This window comes from Mustela nigripes, chromosome 2 (assembly GCF_022355385.1).
Source record: "Mustela nigripes isolate SB6536 chromosome 2, MUSNIG.SB6536, whole genome shotgun sequence".
Taxonomy (NCBI): domain Eukaryota; kingdom Metazoa; phylum Chordata; class Mammalia; order Carnivora; family Mustelidae; genus Mustela; species Mustela nigripes.
This window is the reverse complement of record NC_081558.1, coordinates 8,711,601-8,737,036: the sequence shown is the minus strand read 5'-3', so window position 1 is coordinate 8,737,036 and position 25,436 is coordinate 8,711,601. Positions and strand designations below refer to the sequence as shown.

Genomic DNA, 25,436 nt, shown 5'->3' with positions numbered 1-25,436 from the left:
TTTTCCATAGATACTCTTTTTTTTTTTTTTTTTAAAGATTTTGTTTATTTATTTATTTGACAGAGAGAGACACAGGGAGAGAGGGAACACAAGCAGGGGGAGTGGGAGAGGGAGAAACAGGCTTCCTGCAGGGCAGGGAGCCCGATGTGGGGCCCGATCCCAGGGCCCTGGGATCATGACCTGAGCCGAAGGCATAGACGCTTAATGACCGAGCCACCCGGGTGCCCCTCCATAGATGCTCTTAATGAGCTTAGTTAATTTCCTTTTACACCTGATATGCTGAGTGGTTTAATCACACAAGCATATTGAATTTTGTCACTTATTTTCTCTGAGGCAACTGAGATCTTGCTATTTTGTTTCTTTTTTTTTTTTTTAAGATTTTATTTATTTATTTGACAGGCAGAGAACACAAGTAGGCTGAGAGGCAGGCAGAGAGAGAGAGGAGGAAGCAGGCTCCCCGCCGAGCAGAGAGCCCGATGCGGGGCTCCATCCTAGGACCCTGGGATCAAGACCCAAGCTGAAGGCAGACGCTTCAACCCACTGAGCTACCCAGGAGCCCCTGCTATTTTGTTTCTTACTGTATTGATGTTCTTCTCATTATTTCATTAACAGATTTTGAGATATTAACCCAGGCTTTCATCCTTGGATTGTATCCTACTTAGTCATGGTATAGAATATTATATATTGCTGGATAAGTTTTGTGGGTTCACAAAATGAGCGTGAAGTATTCTCTCCATTCTCATTTGTTTCTAGTTATACTCTTCTGGGAGGAATGTAACTCCATGCTGGCATTGTGGAAAATAGGAAAATAGTTTGGCAGGTTTTTGTTTTTGTTTTTGTTTTTTTGGTAATATACAGATTGTTGTCACATGATCCAGCAATCCCATTTCTGAGTGTATACCCGAAAGAATTCAAAACATGGACTCAAACATATTTGTCCACCTGTGTTTGCAAGAGCATTATTTACAGTAGCCATAAGGTGGAAGCAACCCAAGTGTCCATCAGAGATGAATGGGTAAACAAAATATGGTATACACACACAGCAAAATACTACTCAGCTTTAAAAGAAATGAAATTCTGACACATGCTACACCACGGGTAACCCCTGAGGACATAAGTGAAACAAGCCAGTCAAAAAAAGACAAAAACTGTATGATTCCACTTATATGAGGTGCCTGGAGTAATCAAATTCACAGAGACAAAGAGAAGAATAGTGGTTCTCAGGGCAGTGGGGATTTGTTGTTTAATATGTATAGAGTTTCAGTTTTGCAAGATGAAAACAGTTCTGCAGACTGGTTTCACAGTCAATGTGGCTCACACTACTGAACTCTATCTACACTTAAAAATGGGTAAGATTATTTATAGAATGTGTATATTACCACCATGAGAAGTAAAAAGTTTAAGAGAATGAACACACAACCCATAGAATGAAAGAAAATTTTGCAAATAATATAACTGAAAAGTACTTGTATCAAAATATAGAGGGACACCTGGGTGGCTCAATTAGTTGAGCATCTGCCTCTTGATTACAGCTCAGGTCATGATCTCAAGGTCATGAGATTGAGCCCCATGTCAGGCTTCACACTTGGCCTGGAGTCTGCTTAGGATTCTCTCTTTCCCTCTTCTTCTGCCCTCCCTCCCTGACTTGCATGTATTCTGGAAAACAATATGGATGTTCCTCAAAAATTAAAGAGAACTACCATACAATCCAGGAGTCACACTACTGGGTATTTACCCCCAAATACAAAAACACTAATTCAAAGGAGTACATGCACCTCTATGTTTTTTTTTTTAATATTTTATTTATTTGACAGACAGAGATCACAACTAGGCAAAGAGACAGGCAGAGAAAGAGGAGGAAGCAGCCTCCCTGCCGAGCAGAGAGCCCAATGCAGGGCTCGATCCCAGGACCCTGAGATCATGACCTGAGCCGAAGGCAGAGGCTTAACCCACTGAGCCACCCAGGCGCCCCTGCACCTCTATGTTTATGCAGCATTATTTATAATAGTGAAACTCTGGAAGCAGTGTCCATCAATAAACAAATTGATAAAGAAGTGGTATCTATCTATCTATCTATCTATCTATGTAACGGAATATTACTCAGCCATAAAAAAGAACGAGCTCTTGCCATTTACAACAACATAGATGGAACTAGAGAGTATAGTGCTAAGTGAAATAAGTCAGTCAGAGAAAGACAAATACCATATGATTTCATTTATATGCGGAATTTAAGAAATAAAACAAACAAGCAAAGGAAAAAGAGAGAGAAAGACAAACCAAGAAACAGACTCTTTAGTATTAAGAACAAATTGATGGTTACCAGAGGGGAGATGGGTGAGGGCATGGGGGAAACAGGGGATGGGGATAAAAGAGTATATTTATCATGATGGAAAATAACATAAAGTAAAATGATAAAAAAAAAAAAGAAATGCTCCCCCCAAAGTTCCTCAAATAAGTGGAAAATGCTTTAAGAGTTTTGCAATCCAATCTCTTAAGCATTAATTAATGCTTTCAAACAACATCCCATATTTACGTAACCTTTTCTTGTTTCTTGTTATTTGAGTCCAAACAGTAATCGAATTACCGTATAGGTTTTATAACTTTTATCTAGCACAGTTCTCTCAGGATACATTCAAACAGTGATCTAAAATAAATGTCTTTTCAGTATAAAACATATACCAGAGAATTTAGTCAATACAGTTTACAACTTGTGATTGGTTTTAGAAAAGTTCCTGCACCCACCTGGGCCTGGGGTTCCAACTTCCCACCACAGCGTGGTGCTTGGAAGGCAATAGGATTGGGGGGGGGGGCAATAGGATTTTTAAAACTGTGAAGTAAGGATGGGAAAGTGTTGGGTGGAAGACCCAACGCTTTCAAATCATCAAACATCAAAATGGAGCCAGGTGACTCCTAAGGGTCTGTATTTGTAAAGAAGCGTCAAGTTCCACGAGTGGACGGTCCGCATTACCCTTCTAAGTAAAAATCCCGGGAGAGAACGAGTTTCCGCCGCGGTCCCGGAGACATCTCCCCTCTGGCCAGCTGTCACTCCCGAGGGAGCGGGGGGGTGTGGGCCTCGCCACCTGTCCAATCAGGGGAGACGTCAGGGCAGGTGGGCGGGGCGATGCTCCGCAGTCACTCCGCGGGAGGTTCTGGCCCCCGCCATTGTTGGGATCGGGGGGTCCCTGTCCTTAGAGCTTCCAGGTCGCCCTTCCCGGGTTTCTGTCTTTCTTAGACCTGTCCCTTCCCCGAAATCGTAGGCAGAACGCCGGGAGACCCCGGAAAGCTAGAGATGGTGAGTGTGCCGGCCGGGGCTTCCAGACAGGGGGGCGGAGTACCGGGTGGAACAGCCCGGAGACGGCGCGGGGCGCGAGCTGGCCTCCCTGCGGAGAACTCTGAGGTCTGCGACTCGAGTCGGTCCGTGGCGCCGCTCGGACCTCAGTCCCCTCCCGCGCGCGGCCTGGGGCCTGGGCCCGCAGCCGAGACCCCGGCGTCCTGTCCCGTCCCTGCGCCCGGCAACTTCCGCCCTGGGGACGGCTCTGCGCCCGCAGCTCCGCGTCTCTCCACGTTGTGCGGTGACCCCCGGTGACTGGGGACCATCGTGACTGGCTCCCTGGAGTTCGTGCTCGGGAGGTGCCATGGCCTGTGGGGTCCTCAGCCCTTCCTTTCTTTTCAGAAGGGACCTCTTTTCTTCTGAGTTTCCCCAAATTGTGGGAAATCCACGATCCTGTCGGGGCACCTGCGCCCCCCTCCACCCAACGCCCAGCTCTCCCTAGGACTGGCAGTCGTTGCGTAAATTTCCAGATTCCTCCTGGCCCACTTACCATTTCCAGTTCACAGCGTCACTAGGAACTAGCTATTCGTCCTTCATGGTGCATTTCAAACAGACCCAGTATTTCAATTATTTATCATTTTTTTCCTGCTCTCAGTGGATGGCGCTTTTAAACGGGTTTAGTTTTTGTTCCTGGATATTTTACGGAAGAGAAAAATAGGGAATAATGACCTGGAACAACGTTGTATGAGATCCTTGTGCCCCTCCTTCCAGGGTCGTTCCTAGGTACAGCCATCCTATGGGAAGTCCTTCTGCTGGAGGTTCCTCTTTGAAACTTTCCTGGGTGACCTGTCCTGTAAGCACGATCCTTCCCTCGGTTTGTCACTTTTTTTTTTTTTTTTTTTTTTAATTTGACAGAGAGAGAGAGAGAGAGAGAACAGAAGCAGGCGGAGCAGTAGGCAGACGGAGAAGCAGGCTCCCCCGCGGAGCTGGGAGCCCGATGTGGGGCTGGATCCCAGGACCCCGGGATCATCCCGAGCCAAAGGCAGATGTTTAACTGTCTGAGCCACCCAGATGTTCCTCAGTTTATCACCTTTAAGCGATTTATTCAATGAACTTTAGTCTCAGATTTTTCAGTGAATAAAAATTTATTTAATCCATACATTGTGAAAAACTAAAATATTTTCAGACTCAAGAAAGGGGTGAGTTCAGGAAAAAAAAAATTCTAGTGTTACCCTGCAGATATTATTCTTTTTTACTTTTTTCCTCCCTTGAGTGTGTTCCTGATACTCTGAGGTCTGTTCTTTAATTTGGAATGAGTTCAAATGGATTTCCAAGGCTTAGACTTGCAGACCTATAATGTTCAACTATGACTAGTAGTTTATAAAACAAGCTCTGTTAATAATTAACTTCTTATTATTTATTTATTTTTGTGACTGCAGTCCATACTTGTGAGGTTTCTTATTGAGCCAGTAAAGTGCCCTACATTTTTTTTTCCCTCTTCCTTTCCACATAAACACTGATTTGAGTGATTTGCTGCATTGTTCAGACATTGAGTTTATGTCATTTAAGATCTCACTGGTGGTGCAAAGCAATGTCAGTGGCAGCAAGTCCTCAAGATGGTGTCTCTAAGCTCTGACCCCCTTGAGCTTTCAAGGGGAAGTACATAATGCCCAGTTTTTCTTCCCGGATCGCCTCCCCTGCATGTGTGTGAAGTCCCAGAGTTCATTCCTGTGGCTGCTCACGTGTCTATTATCATTGCTTCCATATACTGACCCATTCCAGGGCTTCTGTCTCCACCAGGAGAGTCTAGAATTGGGATTTTTTTTTTTTTAAAAAGTAAGCTCTACGCCCAAGGTGGGGCTTGAGCTCACCATCCCAAGATCAGGAGTCACATACTCTACCCACTGAGTCAGCCAGGTGCCCCTAGAATGTGGAACTTTCTGAATGTGGCTTTCCTTCTGTCCCGTGGGAAGCAGGCCTGCTCATATGTGTGGATCCTTATATGTCTTTACTTTGGGTTCCTTTAGTGATTAAATAGTACAGCCCTTTGGCTCTAGTTTCTTTAAGCACTTGGGCTCTGGAATTGTGAGTTGATTGAGAGATACAGTGGGAAAGCAAGAAAATTGTGGAACTAGATAGAATTTGTGTTCTCTTTAGACAGGAGAACTTCAAGACATGAGAGGCACTCAGTCAACTTTTCTTAAGGTCATTTTTCATTTTTGGATCAGTTAGAGCATGTCCATGCCCCTAGAGAATACTGACATTCAACAGGCTAAAGCAATTGAATTCCTGTTTTAATTGATGTAAGAAAAACTGCCCAAAGTTTAGGTAAATATTTGAAAACCCAGTGCATGTAAGGTGCTCAACTCAAACCCTAATGTAAGTAATATGGTACTTATTTCTGGAAAATACCCTGCGTGTGATCTAGGGAATGGACAAACTAGGGTGCCCCATGTCCTGCTAATTAGACATTTGAAAATTTTCAGAAACCATACAAATGGTTTACATTTTTGTAACCTCTAGTGTTTTTTTTTTTTGTAACCTCTAGTGTTTAAAGGAATTATATCTTAAAATGATTTCCTGTTACAAAGTTAAAATGAAACCAAGACTGTTATATACTATAATATACATAAATTCATATATATATATACATACATGAGTTCATATATATATATATACACATATATATGTATATATATTTAACGATTTTATTTATTCCAGAGAGAGAGAGAGGGAGAGGGAAGGAGTGGAGGGAGAGGGACAAACCAGCTTCACACTGAGCACAGAACTTGATGTGGGGCTAGAGCTAAGGACCATGAGATCATGATCTGAGCCAAAACCAAGAGTCAGATGCTCAAGTGACTGAGCCACCCAGGCGCCCCAAGTTTATATATATATTTACAATAATTTGGGGCACCTGGGTGGCTCATTGGGTTAAGCCTCTGGCTTCGGCTCGGTCATGATCCCAGGATCCTAGGATTGAACCCTGCATCAGGCTCCCTGCTTCCTCCTCTCTCTCTGCCTGTCCCTCTGCCTACTTGTGATCTCTCTCTCTGTCAAATAAATAAGATAAAATCTTTAGAAAATAAAATAAAATAAAATAAATTTGTAAGATAGGGAGTGTAACTTAATAAAATCACCATGAACGGATCTGAGTTCCTTCCAGCACTATTAAGCCCAGCCACTCCCAAATACAGAGTTTTGATCATTTCTCGAGCCTCCTATATCCAAGAAGCGGTTGCAAGTGTATATTATTCTTACTGATGTTTGTCCTTGTCACTTACAAGTTGTCTTCACAAAAATGAGACCTCTTGCACTGTACCCTCTAACAATAGTTCATATGGCCCTTGAAGGATCGAAACCATCTACAAAACCTGTTCAGTGAAGGGTTGATTATTCCCAGTGCTTCTCCTTTGGTGAAAAGCTGAATTTGACTTATTCTTACCTGGAACAACTGAATGACACCTCACAGTCGATTGCCACAACTGTGTAACTGTAACTGTGGTCACGCCCAATGGACCTCTATACTCAGTCCCCAACTTTAGGGAAATTATTGATTCAACCAATCAACAATAGGGTTAATACCCTGCTGTCCCAGATTGGGTGGGATCTGTTCTGGTTGGTGCTTATCTCAACAGCCTCACAGCGGCAGTGGCCTTTATCTTGAAGGGACACAGTACACCTTTTCTGGGTTATCCTCATGGATCATCAACAGTTTTGCCCTCCCAAACAGTCATCTGAACTGCATCTGGGTTTCTCCAAGAACACAGGTGCCCCATTAATGATCTCCTCCCCTGAGGACATACTAGGGAGGCAAACATTGAGAAAAGGAGCTAGCAAAATGTGGATGGGGCATTGTCATGCGTGAATGTGAGGCCTGGTCAACCTTGTTATTTTACTGGACCTTGTTTGATAATGTGACACCTCCCCTCTCTAATATCACAAGGAAATAGCTCTTCTCCCAGCAGCACTCACATCTACTATGTTCCAGAGGAAACATATTTCTTGTTTACAAATTTTACTTGAACTCATTTATGCTCTTACAGTGGGTACTGGTACCTCAAAAGGCTGGAGATTCTTGAAACTGCCACTGAGCCGGCCCCGGGAGTGTCCGCAGCCTTCTTCGTTTGACTGCTTCCGTGACTTCCTTTCATGCCTTCTGGACTTACCATGGCCTTGAAAAAGGCTGCTCTTTGACCAGCTTGAGACATGGGGCAAACCGTGGACCTTTGGGATAGCCAGGTACAGGAGAGCATGGCCCTCTTTTGCAGTCTTTTGCAAGATGCCATGATGTTGGAGGAAGATGCCTCCCTTTCCCAGACCCCTGGGCTCTCTGGGGAGCTCCATAGGAGTATCTGAGTGCAAAGCAATGGGAGTTCATAGACTTTAGGTATGACATCACCACGTTTGTGCGTAATGGAGTTTAGGCAGAACTGCTGCTTCTTATGTCTGAATTAGATCAGACCAGAGGGTCATCACAACTTACTGTACATCAATCAGTGATCTTAGCACCAGTTGACAGTTGACACCATCTTCACCTGTTCACTAGTCTGGAGTGACTCTCTGAGTTGCCCTACTGGGGTGAAAGGACTCTAGGAATCCTATGTCTCCACTATCCCCAGTATAAATAAAAGTAACACTTGTCTATATGTATATTAAGGCCAGAACACAAGGCCTTGCCAGGAGCCATGTAATCGATGTCTAAGTCCAGATGTTACCGATAGTAACAAAGGCACTCATTTCACTTCTCAAAATACACTGCTTGGGCATTCTCACAGGCATTCACTGGAAGTTTCTCCTCTCTTCCAAGTCTCAGGGTGCAGACTTCATAAAGCACCATAATGGCTTACTGAAATAAGTTGAAATACATTGAATGAAAGATGGTCTGTGCCTCACATGGGTCAGTTATTAGGTGTGAATATTAATGTGTCTCTTTTTCTTTTCCTAGTAGACTTTTTTTTTTAAGAGAAGTTAGGTTTACAGAAAATTTAATCGGAAAGTACAGAGACTTCCCACAAAATCCCTCTGCTTGGACACAGTTTGTCCTATATTTTATATCTTGTATTGTTGTAATACATTTGTTACATTTGTTGAACCAACTTTAGTGCATGAAGTCCATACATTAAGGTTGACTCTGTGTTGTATAATCTCAGGACCTCAGCTAATGTGAAATGACATGTCTCTGTCATTTTTTTTTCAAGATTTTATTTATTTATTTGACAGAGAGAGAGAGAGATCACAAGTAGGCAGAGCAGCAACAGGTCAGGGTGGGGGAAGCAGGCTCCCTGCTGAGCAGAGAACCTGATGTGAGGCTCCATCCCAGAACCCTGAGATCATAACTCAGGCCAAAGGCAGAGGCTTAACCCACTGAGCCACCCAGGCACCCCGTCTGTCATTTTTGTATCCTATAGAATACTTTCACTCTCTTGAAAATCTCCTGTTCTCTACCTGGTCATTCACCCCTCCCTCCCACCCAAAAACCCAAGTAACCAAAGATCTTTTGATGCCTTTTAATTTTCTCTTTTCTGGGAAATGCCCTATGATTGGAATCATAGTGTGTAGCCTTGTTATGTAGTTTTCTTTCACTTAAGAATATGATTTTTAACTGTCCTCGAGTCTTTTCGTTTGATAATCCGATTTCTCTCATCACTGTAAAATATTTCATCCAGTGGATATACCAGTGATATTTTTTTTAATCAGCTCACCTATTGAAATTGTCTTGGTTCCATGTAAGTAATGACAAGTGTGCATAAAGCTCCTGTAAACATTCACATGTAGGATTTTTATGAACATAAGTTTTAAATTCATTTGTGTTCATTTGAAACACATAATTGTTGCATAGTATGGTAAATGTAGGCTTAGTGTTAAAAAACTGCCTTTCTTCCAATGTAGGTTCACCATTTTCCATTTCCACCAGCAATGAAGTTGGTTTGATGTTCTCATGATGTTTAGCCATTGTAACAAGCAACTGGTGATACCTCATTGTTCTTTTTTAAATTTTTATTAAAAAAATTTTTTTTAAGATTTTATTTATTTGTCAGAGAGAGAGAGGGAGCGAGAGAAAAAAATTTTTTTTTAAGATTTTTATTAATTATTTGACAGACAGAGATCACAAGTAGGCAGAGAGGCAGGCAGAGAGAGGGAGGGGGAAGCAGGCTCCCCGCTGAGCAGAGAGCCCAATGCAGGACTCGATCCCAGGACCCCGGGATCATGACCCATGCCAAAGGCAGAGGCTTAACCCACTGAGCCACCCAGGTGCCCCTCTCATTGTTCTTTTTATGTGCAACTTCCTAATGAAATAAGATTTTGAAATTGTTTTCATGTGCTTATTTACTGTCTATATATCACTGATGAGGGATGTGTTTAGATATTTTCCCCTCTTCATTTGGATTGTTTTCCGTTTGTTGGCATTTTAAGAATATTTTGCTTGTGTTCAATGCCAGTCCTTTATCAGATAAGTGATTTTGAAAGATTTTCTGCCAGACTATGGCTTGTGTTTTCATTCTGTTAACTTCTGTTTCACCTCCATCAGAATTCTTAAAGGCGGAATTCTGTGCAAGGGTGAGTCCACCCAGGTGCTGGGAGGTTGGTGTGTCCATGGCGAGGGAGGAGCTGTGCATACCCTGTTTTCTATTCCCCTTACCCATACCACTGAGTTTCACTGAGTAGTTTTTCACTGTAATGAAAACGTTTGTTGTTGTTTTTTTTAAGAAAATTAGTCACCAAACACCACATCACCAGGATTTTCAACTGTCTTATCTTTTAGGAGTGTTGAAATTAACAATTTGTACTAAGATCTATGATCAAATTTGAGTTAACTTTTGTGAAAGGTATAAATTCTGTAGATTTAAAAAATTTTTTTTTTGCATGTGGATGTCTAGTTCTTTTGGCATTATTTCTTGGAAAAACTGTTTCCATTGAGTTACCTTTGGTTCTTTGTTAAAGATGAGTTCACTGTATTTGTGTAGATTTCTGGAAAGCAATTGCCTTTCTATATTAACTTCATATAATTTTTCTAAAGACTTTATTCATTCATTTGAGAGGGAGAGAGAGAGAGCATGCACAAGCCGGGCAAGTGGCAGGCCAGGGGAGAGGGAGAAGCAGGCCCCCACTGAGCAATGAGATGGATATAGGGCTTGATCCCAGGACCTTGGGGTCATGACCTGAGCCAAAGGCAGACATTTAACCAACTGAGTCACTCAGGCACCCCAACTTTTTACATATTTATTCTTTTTTTAAAGTAGGCCCCATGCCCAGTGTGCGGCTTGAACTCACGACCTAAGATTAAGTGTTGTACGCTCTATTAACTGAGTCAGCCAGGCACCCAAATATTCACTTTCTTTAAAAAAAATTTTATTTATTTATTTGAGAGAGATAATGCACATGTGAGAGAGCAAAAGTTGGGGGAAGATGCAGAGGGAGAGGGAGAAGCAGACTTCCTGCTGAGCAGGCACCCTGATGCAAAGCTTGATCTCAGGATGCTGGGATCACAACCCAGGCTGAAGGCAGACACCTAACCAACTGAGCCACCTAGGTGCCCCTTAACTTTTAAAATTATTTTAAAAAAAGATTTATTTTTTATTTTTAAAAAAGATTTTATTTATTCATTTGACAGAGAGAGAGATCACAAGCAGGCAGAGAGGCAGGCAGACAGAGAGGGAAGCAGGCTCCCCGCTGAGCCTCTGCGACAGGTAGAGGCTTAACCCACTGAGCCACCCAGGCGCCCTGATTTATTTATTTTAGAGAGAGAGAGAGAGAGAGAGAGAGCAAGCAAGGGGAGGGGAAGGGCAGAGGGAGAAAAGCAGGCTCCCTGCTGGGAGTGGAGCCCCATGGGCCTGATCCCGTGACCCAAAAGTTGGATGGATGCTCAGTCAGCTGAGCCACCCAGGCTCCCTTAGCTTTTTATCTTTTATTTTTGCTCTTGGTTCGTGGGGTTTTCTTTGTTATTTGGAATTTTTTTCATTTTCTCAATTGACAATCTTTTTTATTAAAGATTTTATTTATTTATTTAACAGAGAGAGAGAGACAGCGAGAAAGGGAACACAAGCAGGGGGAGTGGGAGAGGGAGAAGCAAGATTCCTGCTGAAGAGGGAGCCTGATGTGCGGCTCGATCCCAGGACACTGGGATCATGACCTGAGCCAAAGGCAGATGCTTAACGACTGAGCCACCCAGGTGCCCCTCAATTGACAATCTTGTCATGATACAAAGACAGTTTTATTTCTTACTTCCCCAAATGTTTACCTTTCATTTTTTGTTATTTACCTTTTGTTATTGCCCTTGTCTGAGTGTATTAGCTAAGAATTCCAGTATAATGTCATTTAAGTGTAGCGAGAGGGGACATTCTTGACATCACCCTGAGGTTACCAGAAAGCATGTTTTTTTTTTTTCCAAATCATGCACTTACATTAAATAAGTTCCCAGTTGATGTAGAGGTACATGGGGCCAGTGGGGTGGTATTCTCTTACCTCAGTGATTTGCTGTCAGTCTTTTTAGTGGGCCCTTGTCCCTGGGCTTGCCCTACTATAAGAAGAAAGAAGTATGGTAAGTATCCTCAGTTCTTAGCAAAATCCTCTTGAATCCCTTGAAATTACTTCAGTATTAATCGTGAATGAGTGTGTTTTGTCTAATGAGGCACCTCTTGTCCACTTACTAGGTAGCTTTTATCATGGAGTTTTGGATTCCTGAAATAGCAAGCTTTTTAAAAAAAAATATTATTTGAGAGGGAGAGAGAAAGAGGGAGCAGAGGAAAGAGCAGATGGAGAGGGAGAAGCAGACTCCACGCTGAGCAGGGAGCCTGAGAGGGGTGGGATCCTGGGACTCTGGGATCATGACCTGAGCCGGAAGCAGACACCCAACCAACTGAGCCACCCAGGTGCCCCCTAAAATAGCAAGCTTTGATTAAATGTTTAGAATGTTGAGCTGTAGCTCCCAGCTTCTGGGTATAGGACAGGAACTGGAGATTGGGTTAATCACCAGTGGCCAGTGATTTAATAAATTGTGCCGATGTAATGAAACCTCCATCAGAATTCTTAAAGGCGGAATTCTGTGCAAGGGTGAGTCCACCCAGGTGCTGGGAGGTTGGTGTGTCCATGGCGAGGGAGGGGCTGTGCACACCCTGTTTTCTATTCCCCTTACCCATACCACTGCCTTAACTTTTCTATGCATTGCAGCTTTTCTCTGTTCCTGGGTTGTATGCTTTACAGTAAACGGGTAATGGTAAATAAAGTATTTTGCTAAGTTTCTCAAAATCATTTCAGTAAATTAACAGATAAGACAGAGTGTAGCAGAAATCTGTGAATTTGTAATTGGCTACTGAAATAGTAAACTTGGCTCCCCATTTGTAGCTGGTAATACAAGTAGGGGCAGTGTGTGGGACTGACTTCTTAAACTATGAATTTGACTTAAATTTTGGGTAGTTTAGATTAGAATTGAATTGTTGGACACCTGTTTGGTGACATAGAATTGGAGAAGTGGCTGTGGAACAAATACCACATATTTGGTGTCAGGAGTGAGAAAACACTATCATCCTTACAATGTCCCACCTTTGGAACAGGAAGGAAAGAAATACCCTCGCCCCTCAGGTCACTTGGGCTCTGGAAGTCATATGTAAATTGCTTATTAATTGAGTATAAGTCTTCAGTGGTCTGTCTCACTCATCCTATATACATATATGGGATTATTCAGGACTCAGTGGCCTTTGAGGATGTGACTGTGAAGTTCACCATGGAGGAGTGGGCTCTCCTAGATCCCTCCCAGAAGAAACTCTACAGAGATGTGATGCAGGAAACCTTCAGGAACCTGGCCTCAATAGGTAGGATGATGCCATTCTTACTTGCTAAATCAATTAGAGATTCAGTGTAACTTGCTCATCTGGGCTATTTCAGGGGAGAAAAATGGGATGGGAATATTTTCATTAATAAACCTGCTGTGGTCACAACTCATCATGGACCTAGAATCCTAACAATTTTTCTATAAATTTTTATAATTTATACTGCTTTTTTCTAGTTTGTGGTTCAGAGGAAAAATGGGATATCCATGACAGTGAAGATCAGAATGAAAATCATGGGACAGATCTAAGGTGAGTAGCATTCACATGAGAAAACAGAGTTTCATTAAAGAATCGAGAGATGTCATGAAATTTTAAAAACAAGCAAATAAATCACCCCAGCTTTAAATTCATTGATCCTTAAGATATTTTCACCAAAAGTTTTTTTCCTCACATGTAACTGAGATGTACAGTTTCTGAAAAATGGTGTATCTGAAAACTGCATGTAGAAATACCATTTATGAATATTACTGTTTTGATAATACTTAAGATAGAGGCCTGTTGTAAAGCTCTCAGTATGTTCATTTTCAAACAATCAAAATATGCAGAAAACCAACATTTTCCTTGAAGATGGTACAAAAGTCACTGTCATGATTAATAAGATTATTAATAACCTATTAACAATATGCTTCTCATATTTTACAGCAGTCAAATGGTAGAAAGACTCCATAAAAGCAAAGAATGTAGTCAGTATGAAGAAATCTTCAGCCAGATTCCATATCATAATCAGAAGAAGAAAAGTCCTACCAGAATAAAACTACGTAAATGTACTTTGTGTGGACAAGTGTTTATGTGTCATTCATCCTTTAACAAGCACTTGAGATCTCACACTGGACACAAACCATATGAGTATCAGGAATGTGAAGAGAAGCCTTATAAATGTAAGGAATGTGGGAAATCCTTCAAGCATCGGCAATCCATCCGAATGCATGAAAGGACACACACTGGACAGAGACCCTATGAATGTAAACACTGCGGGAAAGCTTTCATTTGTCACAATTACTTTCAAATTCATGAAAGGGCACACAGTGGGGAAAAGCCCTACAAGTGTACAAAATGTGGCAAAACCTTCAGTTATTCAAGTAACTTACGTAAACATGAAAGGACTCATATTGGAGAGAAACCTAGCGACTGTAAGCAATGTGGTAAAGCTTTCCGTTGTCTCAGGTCTTTCCGAATCCATGAAAGGATACACAGTGCAAAAAAGCCCAAGGAATGTACAAAATGTGGTAAAACCTTCAGTTATTCAAGTAATTTACGTAAACACGAGAGAAGTCATAATGGGGAGAAGCCCTATGAATGTAAGGAAAGTGGGAAAGCCTTTCATCCTCTTACCAAATTTCGAAGAGACATGATCAAGCAAAGTGGAGACGGACTTTATAAATGTAAGGAGTGTGGGAAAGCCTTCAGGTGTCCCCAAAACTGTCGTAGTCATGAAATGACACACAGTGGAGTGAAGCCCTACGAATGTAAGGAATGTGGTAAAGCTTTCAGTTCTCCCAGGTCCCTTGGAAAACACAGAAGAATTCATACTTCAGGGAAGCCTCATGAATGTAAGGGATGTGGTAAAACTTTTCGTTATCCCAGTTCCCTTCGAAATCATGAAAGAACTCATACTGGGGAGAAACCTTATAAGTGTAAGGAATGTGGGAAAGCTTTTAGTTGTCCCAATTACTTTCGAATTCCTGAAAGAACTCACACTGGAGTCAAACCATATGAATGTAAGCAGTGTGGAAAAGCTTTCAGTTGTGCCCAGTCCTTTCGAATACATGAAAAGACACATAGTGCAGAAAAACCCTATGGATGTACAAAATGCGGTAAAATCTTCAGATATTCAAGTAACTTACGCAAACATGAGAGATCGCACACTGATGATAAACGTTATGAATGTAAACTATGTGGTAAGGCCTTCAGCAGTCACTATTATGTTCAAAAACATGAAAGAACTCACACTGGAGAAAAGCCTTATGAATGTAAGGAATGTGGGAAAGGCTTCATTTTTCGGTCAGGTGTTCGATCACACATGGTGATCCACACTGGAGATGGTCCTTATAAATGTGCGAAATGTAAGAAAGCATTTATTTCTCCCAGTTCATTACAAACACATGAAAGAACTCACATTGGAGAGAAACCTTATCGATGTAAAATTTGTTGTAAAGCCTTCAGTCTTATTCATTCTTTACAAAATCATGAAAGAACTCATATGTGAGACAAAGTCTATGGAAGTAAGGAATGTAAGAAAGCTGTCATTTGTTGCTTAGTCTTTCATGCACACTGGAGAGAAATTATAGAAACGTATGGAATGTAGGAAAGCCTTCTGTTATCCTGTTTCCTTCAGAACTTACCAGAAAAGTCAATAGAGAGAATTTCATTGATGGTAAACAATGTAGGAAATCTTCACTTGTCCCACAACACTGAAAATCATGTTAGATTATTCCCTGGATTCATATTATAGACTAAAAAACAAGAACTTTTTACAGATATTTTAAAGGTAGTGTGAAAATTATATGGGAAAGAAAGAAGTAATATAGGTAAACTTTGTGAACATGAATTCATGGAGAATACTTATGAAAATTCACAACATTAAAGAAATTATAAATGTTATACACACTATGGTCTTTATCAGATTTTCATTCCTTTTTGAAAAAAAGATTTTATTTATTTATTTGTCAGAGAGAGCGAGTAAGAGAGCTCAAGCAGGCAGATTGGCAGGCAGAGGCAGAGAGAGAAGCAGGCCCCCGCTGAGCAAAGAGCCCAATGTAGGACTTGATCCCAGCACCCTGGGATCATGACCTGAGCTGGAGACAGCAGCATAACCAACTGAGCCACCCAGGCAGAATTGAGGAGAATTCTTAAAAGTATTTCTCTGTACTGTGGACTTCCACTTACTTTTACAAGCAGATTCTGAAGTGAGATAATTATGTAGGCACTTTTAAAACAAGAGTTCCGGGGCACCTGGGTGGCTCAGTGGGTTAAAGCCTCTGCCTTCGGCTCAGGTCATGATCCCAGGGTCCTGGGATCGAGCCCCACATCGGGCTCTCTGCTCTGCGGAAAGCCTGCTTCCTCCTCTCTCTCTCTTTGCCTGCCTCTCTGCCTACTTGTGATCTGTCAAATAAATAAATTAAAAGATCTTAAAAAAAAAAAAGAATTGCCTTATTACTTCTTAGAAATCTTAAAAAAAAAAAAATAAAACAAGAGTTCCCAAGTTTAATAAGTAAATTTATCCTTAGTAACATTTTTAAACTCTTATTTTGAAATCTGTTGGGTCCATGGGTGATTGAAGTGTATTTCTAATATGCAAATATGTTTAATTTTTATAATTAAAATTATGTAAGGAAAGGAATGTTGAAAAATAACACTTTCGTATTTTCCTTTCCCTGGTGTCCTCCTGTGGGGCAAGTACTCAGTATGCTTTAGTCATTATTTCTATATTCTGCATTTCTTTATTAACAGAAAGCTCCCATCTCATTGGCCTGAAGAGCCTTATTCTGTTTTCCTAAATAGTTGCCATACAGTTGTGAATATGTAAAGTTCATCATACATTATAGTCTCGTGAATTATTTTCTTCTTTTGTCCTTTGCTCTTTGTCATTGGTTATGGCTGGGACTTGGAGTATAGAGTTACATTAAGAATAGAGGCCTTTGTGAGATCGAAAAATAAATCTAGAGTAGGAAATGACCCTCCTTGAAGCTGTTAATGTCAGAGTCAGTCATGCAAACTACTAGATTCCTAGAATCTGTTGCATTTATGGTTTCGTGTTAGAATTTACCAAAGCCTAATTTACATAAAACTTGGAATTCAGAAGTGAAATAGGACTAGGCACATATTTCAGCCACCTGTATAGAGGTGGGTAGAAGCATACACCTTCACAGACACGTGCTTCCAGCCTGTTTTCCTTATTCCTTTTATTTTTTTTCCTGGAAACCAAGAATAATCTCAAAACCACCGCCAACTGCTTGACTTCCATTGGATCTGAGCAGTAGGCTTCTCCACTTGGCTCCAGAGTTCTACATCAAAGATCCAGCATGGGTTAAAATTTTCCTGCAAGTCCTCAAGTACCCACAAATTTAGATTGTTATGGTTGAGAATGTTCTCTGAAGTGTTACTCTCCTCTTTTCTAGATTTTATTCATATAAAGTCTAATTTGTGTATTAGACATATTTTTCTTTTAATACCTATTGACTGTTCTTTTGAGATGATGGAGCGTTCTCTATCTTGAGAGTGTTACAGTTATATATTTGTGAAAATACATAACTACTCTTAAATTACATGTGTATATTTACTAAAAGCAATTAATAGAAAATAGTAAAAATGTTGTTACATGCTAGGAAAGTGTTAAAACCCTAACTTTGATTTCTGTGTGCGCCGTATGTCCTCCAACGTGGGGTCCTTCATAGGAAGTAGTCTAAGAAGGGGGGAAGAGGCCACCAGAGACCTGTCTTGGAACCCAGCCTGACATAGGAAACACCCTCCAGGGACACACCTACCTGCATGTCATACACATATCTGGTGAGAAAGCCATAAGGCTCCCAGTGCCACCTCAAACAGCAGGATTCTCAGATCATAACTTAAGAATGCTGTTGTCTGAAACAAGGGTGCAGCTAACGGATGCTGGTGGGAGCTGCCTGGGTTTTTCCTAATCTAATCTTGGGTTATCAACATCAGGTTCCCTGAGAGCTGGTCTTGAGGCCATTTCCAGGTGTTACGTTTCTCATCTTTTACCTTCTTGCCTTCTCTGGGCCAGCTTGCTGAGAAACAAGTTTAAGTCATATGTATCTATTTAGTTATATGTGTGTGTGTGTGTGTGTGTGTGTGTGTGTGTGTGTGTTTAAGGGCGGACAGGAGGGGCAGGGATAGAGAGAGACTTAAGCGGGCTCCATGCCCAGGGCTGAGCACCACCTAGGGCTCAGTCTCACAACCCTGAGATTATGACCTCAGCGGCAATCAAGAGTCAGACGCTTAACCGACCGAGCCACTTAGGTGCCCCCCAAGTTTAGGGTTAATGCAACACCTGTACTACTCTAGAAATGTTCTTGGTCACAACTGCAGGTGACTGCGAAGTGAAGCTGTGGAAGAACCTGGAACGGTCAGGAGACACCGGCTCCTCAAGCAGAGTCACCCCTGCTGCCCCACAAGCATCAGCTAGGCACCAACCAGCGCAGCTTCACAGTAGTCTCAAAACCTCCCGTGATGTCAAAAAAGAGAACCCTGCTTTGTTCTAGTCCCAGGCACCACTGTCCCTAAACCTCCCTCCCTGAGTTTGTGGCACAGGCCACCTTGAGGCTTCAGCTGCCCATGTGCCAACTAAGCCCAGGTTCCCTTCCTTCAGAGCCTCCCTGAGGGTGAGTTTGGAGGTAACCCCCGAGGCCCAGGCCAACTCTCTTCTGGACTAGGACTCACCCTACAGAGTACCGGCCGGTGGTCTGTGGGAAATGGAGATCCCTGGCGGACCCTCCACAGCCCCAAGTTTCCCTTTGTAAACATGGCCCCCAGAATGCAATGGGGTCCAACGTCTAAAAAGTGGCAGAAACACGGCGGATTCCCTCCCTCCCGAAAGCACCCAGACGCAGGAGGTGGTGCCCTCCTTTGTCAGAGACCACACCACCTGATATCTTGAAGACACAGAAATGGGTTCTGGAATGTCTTAACGTCATCTTGCAACAGCATCTAGTGCTTTCCTGAGTCCACAAAGTGATCTCTCTGTGGCTGTGAGACCTGGAGTTTAAGGTTCTGAGGCTGCCACGCTCCCCACCAGCAGACGTTAACTAGGACGGACAGCCATCAAGGCCTCGGTGAGGACAAGCCAACATGGCTGACCTGAGCGAGGTCTGCGCACAGATGAGACCTCAGGCGGGCATGGATACCATACTGAGGAGAACACAGCAGAGGACATGGCAGCAGGGGGAGGAGACACCAGTCTGTGTTCCCCTCAGTGAATCCTCCACAGAGAAGCAAAACGTGGGGCACCTGAGTGGCTTAGTTGGTTAAGTGTCTGACTTGGGTTTCTGCTCAGGTCATGCTCTCAGGGTCATGTTCTCAGGGTCATAGGAAATCATGCCTGGCATGGGGCTCTGTGCTCAGCAGAAAATCTACTTGAGATTCTCTCTCTCTCCTTCTGCCCCTCCCGCCCTCAAATAAACAAGTAAATCTTAAAAAGAAAAGCAAAATGAGGACATGTAACGTCATGAGGGGTGTGTTTCTAGATGCAGTTACAGCAGCGCGGGGGGCTGGCCCACAGTAGCTCCAGCTCTCATGGGCCCCAACTCACCTCTCGAGGCTCCTGAGTAGCGTTCTTTTAGACATGACCTTGTATGGTTTCTGTTCAGGAAGTGTGAAGTCACTGGGCCATCAGGAAGGGCACATGGATCCTCCTTTGGGAGTTGGTTTGTTTGGGGGCCAGATGACACCCCTCTGTCACATGGGAAGGAGATGAGAACAATTCACTCGGCTCTGATCAAGCCAAGCAGACATGGTTCCTGTGATGAGGTGGGGTGTGTGAATGTCTGTGAGGCCAGTTAGTCAACAAGGGTCAATCTCCAGTGTAACAGGCGCTCTAGTGGGTACTGCAGTGAGTGACAGGGAGCAAACATCCTTGTCTCCTTAAGGTTGACATTCTAGAAGACCAGAACTACAAGTAAGATACCTAATGTATCTTAGGTGGTAGTCCTAAGGAGGGAGAGAAAACTTCAGGGGAATCCAGAGGGCCTGGGCTGGCCATTTCTGGGCCATTATCTCTGGGGTCTGTGAATTTGGGTATTTGTGTGTGTCCCCACAAATGTGTCATGACCGTCTCCAATTCCCTATGTTAGCCTGGGAAGGTGCGCATGTCTGTTCTCTGGAACATTTTTTAGTCTTGCCTAATTGCCCTAATTGTACCCCTTCCATTACCACATCGAAATGAACTGGTGAGAGCAAACTTTTTTTGTCTTTTTTTCCGATCTTAGAAAGCTTTTATTTTTTCACCATCAAGTATTTGTTAGCTCTGGGTTTTTCCTTGATTACGGATTTCATGCGGACGTAGCTTTTTGAGGTAGTTTATCACAGCTAATTGAGTGTTTTCCTTGTGAGGGTGTGTTGAACTTTGTCAACTGCTTGTTTGTATTTATTGAGATGATTCTCCAGTTTTTGACATTTATTCTATGAACGGTCCATTACATTAATTCCTTTTCAGATGTAAAACCAACATTGTTTCCATTCCATGGTTTGAATCCCAAGTAGTCATGATGTTTAGGTCATTTTATATATTGCTGGGATCAGCTGGTTAGTATTTCATTGTGGCTTTTTTCATGCACAGCCAAAGGAAGTATTTGTGTACTGTATTATAATGTTGTGTATAGTATAAAATCATCCAATACGGTATGGCATATACTTTACAGACTATTATCAGCCATAATGGGTATCATTACCATGTCTTTCCACAGAATTATTTAAATAAGCCATTCACATACCCCCATGGCATATAGGAGAACCTCACCAATTTGATTCTGCAAAGCCCACCTCCCTTTGCCCTCGGTTTTCTCCGCTCCAGAGTGGAACTGAAGTGTCAATATATGTTTCCAAAAATTGAAGTAATTTATTAGCCTGAGATTGAAACGAGTCTGTCCAGTTTGATTTTTATTATTTGTGCCAAGACATATGGGATCCTCTTTTGTATTTGAGTCATTATGAGGCACGATTATTCTAGAGTGCTTTATACCAAAGGGGTGACCTTGGATAAGGAGTTCTCCCAGACAACTAGATCATTGGCAATCCTAAAGGTCTGTAAAAATGTGGAGATAAAGTAGACTGTTGGCCAGGACCTCCTCCAGCATGATTTTCTGGAGTATGATTCATCCTGCTGCCAGTGGGTCCTGTCTTTGATCAGGGGTGGCCTAGTTAAGGACAGAGAGCAGCAGCTCTCCCATGTTCTCCATCACATGTGCTGGTGATATGCTACCATGGATATTACAACAGGTGCAAGATATATTCTTAATAGCAGAGCAAAGCTTATTTCAAAATGTAAAGGACATTACCTTTGCAAATCAAAGAGAAGAAAAATGCGGACTTTAAATTGCTTCTTTTTACATAACCTCGGAAAAGATAAGAAACAAATTATGTTGTTATCTATAGGAGCATGGGGAGACTACATGTCAATGCCAGAAGACATGCCACAAGAGTGTCTTCAGGTGCATTTCTACAGCTCAGTTTTTGAACTTGATAATCATAATAAACAATTCATGATAAGAAATTTGTCTTACCCATATATTTCTTTACATTATACAAATTGATTTATAGATCACTTACAGTTATATTTATTGATCACATCAATATAGATAAAAAGAGAAAAGATTCAAATTCATACAATCAGGAAGAGGGACATTGCTACCGACATTACGGAGATAAAAGGATGGTGAAAGGAATTAATGAGAAATTGTCTAGAAACAAACTAGATAATTCAGATGAAATGGAAAAATTCCTTAAAACAACAAACTACTGAAACTACCTCAAGAATAAATGGGAAGGGGCGCCTGGGGAGCTGAGATGGTTGAGCATCTGCCTTCCGCTCAAGTCTTGATCTCCAAGTTTTGGGATCGAGCCCCATGTTGGGCTCCTGGCTTGCCCGGAAGTCTGCTTCTCCCTCTCCTTTTGTCTCTCCCCCTGCTTGTGCTTGCTTTGTCTCTCTCTCTCTCTCTCTCTCTCAAAGGAATGAATAAAATCTTTTTAAAAAAAAGTGGGAAATCTGAACACCTCTATAACAAGTAAGGAGGTTGGTTTAATTTAATACCAATCCTTCACAACTCTTTTAAAAATTTAAGTGAAGTGGTGCCTGGGTGGGTCAGTTTGTTAAACGTCTGCATTTGGCATAGGTCATGATCTTAGGGTCCTAGGATAGAGCCCCACATTGGGCTTTCCTGCTCAGTGGGGAGCCTGCTTCTCCCTTTCCCTCTGACCCTCTCCCCTGCTCATGCTCTTGTTCTCCCTCTCTCTCAAAGAAATAAATAAAAAATCTTAAAAAATAATACAGAATATGGAAACAACCTAAGTGTCCTTCAATAGGTGAATGGGTAAAGATGTGGTATATATACATGATGAAATAATACTCAGCCACAATAAAAGAATGAAATCTTGCCATTCATGACAACATGGATGGACACAGAGAACAGTATCCTAAGTGAAATATGTCAGACAGAAAAAGACAAATCCCAGGGGTGCCTGGGTGGCTCAGTGGGTTAAGCCTCTGCCTTTGGCTTGCGTCATGATCTCAGGGTCCTGGGATCAAGCCCCGCATCAGGCTCTCTGCTCAGCAGGGAGCTTCCCCCTCGCTCTTTGCCTGCCTCTTTGCGTACTTATGGTCTCTCTCTCTGTCAAATAAATAAATAAAACCTTAAAAAAAGGAAAAAGACAAATCCCATAGGATTTCACTTCTATGTGGAATGTAAAAAAAAAAAAAAAAAGAACAGACTTTTTTCTTGGTTGAGAAACAGACTCATAAAGAATAAACCAGTGGTTGCCAGAATGGAGGTTGTTGAGGGAACAGGTGGACTAAATGAAGAGGATTAAGAGCTACAAACTTTCAGTTGCAGAATGAGTAAATCAGTGGGATGAAAAGCACAGCGGTAGGAAATTAAGTCAATAACTTGTTATGGTAACACATGGTAACTACACCTTTCTGGATGAGCATTTTGTAATGTATATAATTGTTGCATCACTGTGTTGTACACCTGAAATTATATGGAAGCCATACTTCAATTTAAAAAATTGTACAAGGGGCGCATGGGTGGCTCAGTGGGTTAAAGCCTCTGCCTTTGGCTCAGGTCCTGATCCCAGGGTCCTGGGATCGAGCCTCGGGCTCTCTGCTCAGCGGGGAGACTCCTTCCCCCTCTCTCTCTGCCTGCCTCTCTGCCTACTTGTGATTTCCCTCTCTGTCAAATAAATAAATAAAATCTTTTTAAAAATCTTAAAAAAATAAAATAAAAATAAATAAAAAATTGTACAAGTACAGGTGCACATGGCTGGCTCAGTTGGTAGAGCATGGGACTCTTGATCTCGGGGTCATGAGTTCAAACCCCATGTTGGATGTGGAGCCTCCTTAAAAGAAAAAAAAAAAAAGAAAAAACTGGGCATGTACAAAAATAGATATAAAGGAAAGAACATGTCACATTTACTTTGTGAATGTACAAACCCAATCCAGCATTATATATGAAAATTCTACAACATGACCAAGTGGTGTTTATTCCAAAGATGAAAACTTGGGTTAGTATCTGAAAATCCATTATTGTCATAATGAAGGATACCAACAGAGTAAAAATGGCAAGATTTTCTCAATAGCCTCAGAGAAAATAGGCAAAATCCAATATGCTTTTTAAGTTAAAGCATTTGGCATACTAGAAAAGAAGGAAATGAAATAATATCATTATGAGCATCTATGGGAAAATCCAAACCAATATTATTTTTAGTAATGAAGGACTGGATACTTCCCCCTGAAAGTAAGGAACAAAAGAATATCTGCATTTTTAAAAATATTTTTTAAAAGATTTTATTTATTTATTTGACAGAGAGAGAGTGATCACAAGTAGACAGAGAGGCAGGCAGAGAAGGGGGGAAGCAGGCTCTCTGCTGAGCAAGGCTGGATCCCAGGACCCTAAGACTAGGACCTAAGCCGAACTCACTGAGCCACCCAGGCACCCCATGAAGTTTCTGTGTTTCTATTTTTTTTTTTTTTTTTAGATTTTATTTATTTGACAGACAGAGATCACAAGTAGGCAGAGAGGCAGGCAGAGAGTGAGAGAGGGAAGCAGGCTCCCTGCTGAGCAGAGAGCCCGATTCGGGACTCGATCCCAGGACCCCGAGATCATGACCTGAGCCGAAGGCAGCGGCTTAACCCACTGAGCCACCCAGGCGCCCCAGTTTCTGTGTTTCTAAACCAGGCTCAGAGTTCTGTTGAGTGGCCCCATGGCTATTAAACGAAGCCCTTGACCCCTAGAGAACACAGCGTCCTCTTGTTCAGTGAGGTCTGGCCTGGACCACTGTTGTCCATCTCATAACTGAATGCACACGCAAGTGCCCTTGTGTTCTGAAGAAGCTGACACTATGGACAATGAAGTCAGCCAGGCTAGGAAATGTTCTGTTTGAAAGCAATTGTCCTCAGGCGCCTGTCTGGCTTAGTGGGTAGGCAATGCAACTCTTGATCTCCGGGTTTTAAGTTCAAGTTCCACACTGGGTGTAGAGATTACTTAAAAATAAAGTCTTAAGCGTGTCTGGGTAGCTCAGTGGGTTAAAGCCTCTGCCTTCGGCTCAGGTCATGATCCCAGGGTCCTGGGATGGAGCCCGGCATTGGGCTCTCTGCTCAGTGGGGAGCCTGCTTCCCTTCCTCTCTCTCTGCCTGCCTCTCTGCCTGCTTGTGATCTCTGTCAAATAAATAAATAAAATCTTTAAATAAATAAAAAATAAAGTCTTAAAAAAAGGGAAACAAAACAGAATATTTGGGGCATATTTTAAAATGTTGTCTTTATTTCTTCTTTTCCTAGTTTTGGAGAGAGTGGTTTGCCTGTGACCACAGTGTTCTTCTGGATCCAAGAAGAGTTGTTCAGAAAAAAAATTTTTTCCTACAAGGTCCAGAATGGCAGCTTCCATGTTCCTTATACCAGATGAGAAAATGGAACTCTCTGGCTCCAGGTTTGTTTGTTTGTTTGTTTTTAATTTGAGAGGGAGAGAGCACAGGCATGAATACACATGAGCCAAGGACAGGCAAAGGGTGGGGGAGAAAGAGAAAATCTTTTTTTTTTTTTGGTCTTAAACTATTTTGCTTTTATTAATTTTTTACTTTCTCAGCAATTGAATCGCTTCTCGGCCTTTTGGCTAAGATCAAGTGTACTTTCTCAGCAATTGAAAGAGAAAATGCTTTATGCACCATTCAAATTAACTACTCACCAATATTTTAGCCTATTTAATTTTTTAATTTTTAAAATTAACATATGATGTATTATTAGCCCCAGGGGTACAGGTCTGTGAATCGCCAGGTTTACACACTTCACAGCACTCACCATAGCACGTACCCTCCCCAATGTCCATAACCCAACCCCCCTCTCCCTACCCACCCCCAGCAACCCTCAGTTTGTTTTGTGAGATTAGGGTCTCTTATGGTTTGTCTCCCTCCCAGTCCCATCTTGTTTCATTTATTCCTTTCCTACCCCCTAAACACCCCACGTTGCCTATCAACTTCCTCATATCAAGGAGATCATATGATAATTGTCTTTTGAGAGACAATTAAGACAATTAAGCAGGTTCCACACTCAGCACAGAGTCCCATGCCGGGTGCGACTGAGCTACCCAGGTACCCTATCAGTTACTGTTTGTTT

The 25,436-nt window shown here is 42.1% G+C and overlaps 1 protein-coding gene and 1 pseudogene across 2 annotated transcripts; both read left to right on the top strand.

Annotated features, from left to right (window-relative positions):
- Positions 1-3,083: 3,083 nt before the first annotated feature.
- Positions 3,084-16,289, top strand: LOC132011017 (zinc finger protein 709-like). 2 transcript variants are annotated; one of them, XM_059389097.1, is made up of 5 exons: positions 3,085-3,292; positions 7,318-7,513; positions 12,957-13,083; positions 13,278-13,350; positions 13,744-16,289. In XM_059389097.1, the coding sequence occupies exons 2-5, from the start codon at positions 7,481-7,483 to the stop codon at positions 15,305-15,307; spliced, it is 1,797 nt and encodes a 598-aa protein (XP_059245080.1). In that variant the 5' UTR covers positions 3,085-3,292; positions 7,318-7,480; the 3' UTR covers positions 15,308-16,289. The 2 variants fall into 2 exon arrangements, with proteins under 2 accessions (XP_059245081.1, XP_059245080.1); XM_059389098.1 differs by lacking the exon at positions 7,318-7,513 and having other exon boundaries at positions 3,084-3,292.
- An 8,627-nt stretch (positions 16,290-24,916) lies between these two features.
- LOC132012592 (U2 spliceosomal RNA) lies at positions 24,917-25,095 on the top strand (annotated as a pseudogene).
- Positions 25,096-25,436: the final 341 nt, after the last annotated feature.

What these genes read in the sequence shown, in the direction of transcription:
- LOC132011017 (XM_059389097.1), top strand. Translation starts at nt 7,481, where the DNA reads ATGGGGCAAACCGTGGACCTTTGGGATAGCCAG. An exon ending in TGGACCTTTGGGATAGCCAG is followed by an intron (nt 7,514 to 12,956) that starts GTACAGGAGAGC and finishes GGGATTATTCAG; the next exon opens with GACTCAGTGGCCTTTGAGGA. An exon ending in AATCATGGGACAGATCTAAG is followed by an intron (nt 13,351 to 13,743) that starts GTGAGTAGCATT and finishes CATATTTTACAG; the next exon opens with CAGTCAAATGGTAGAAAGAC.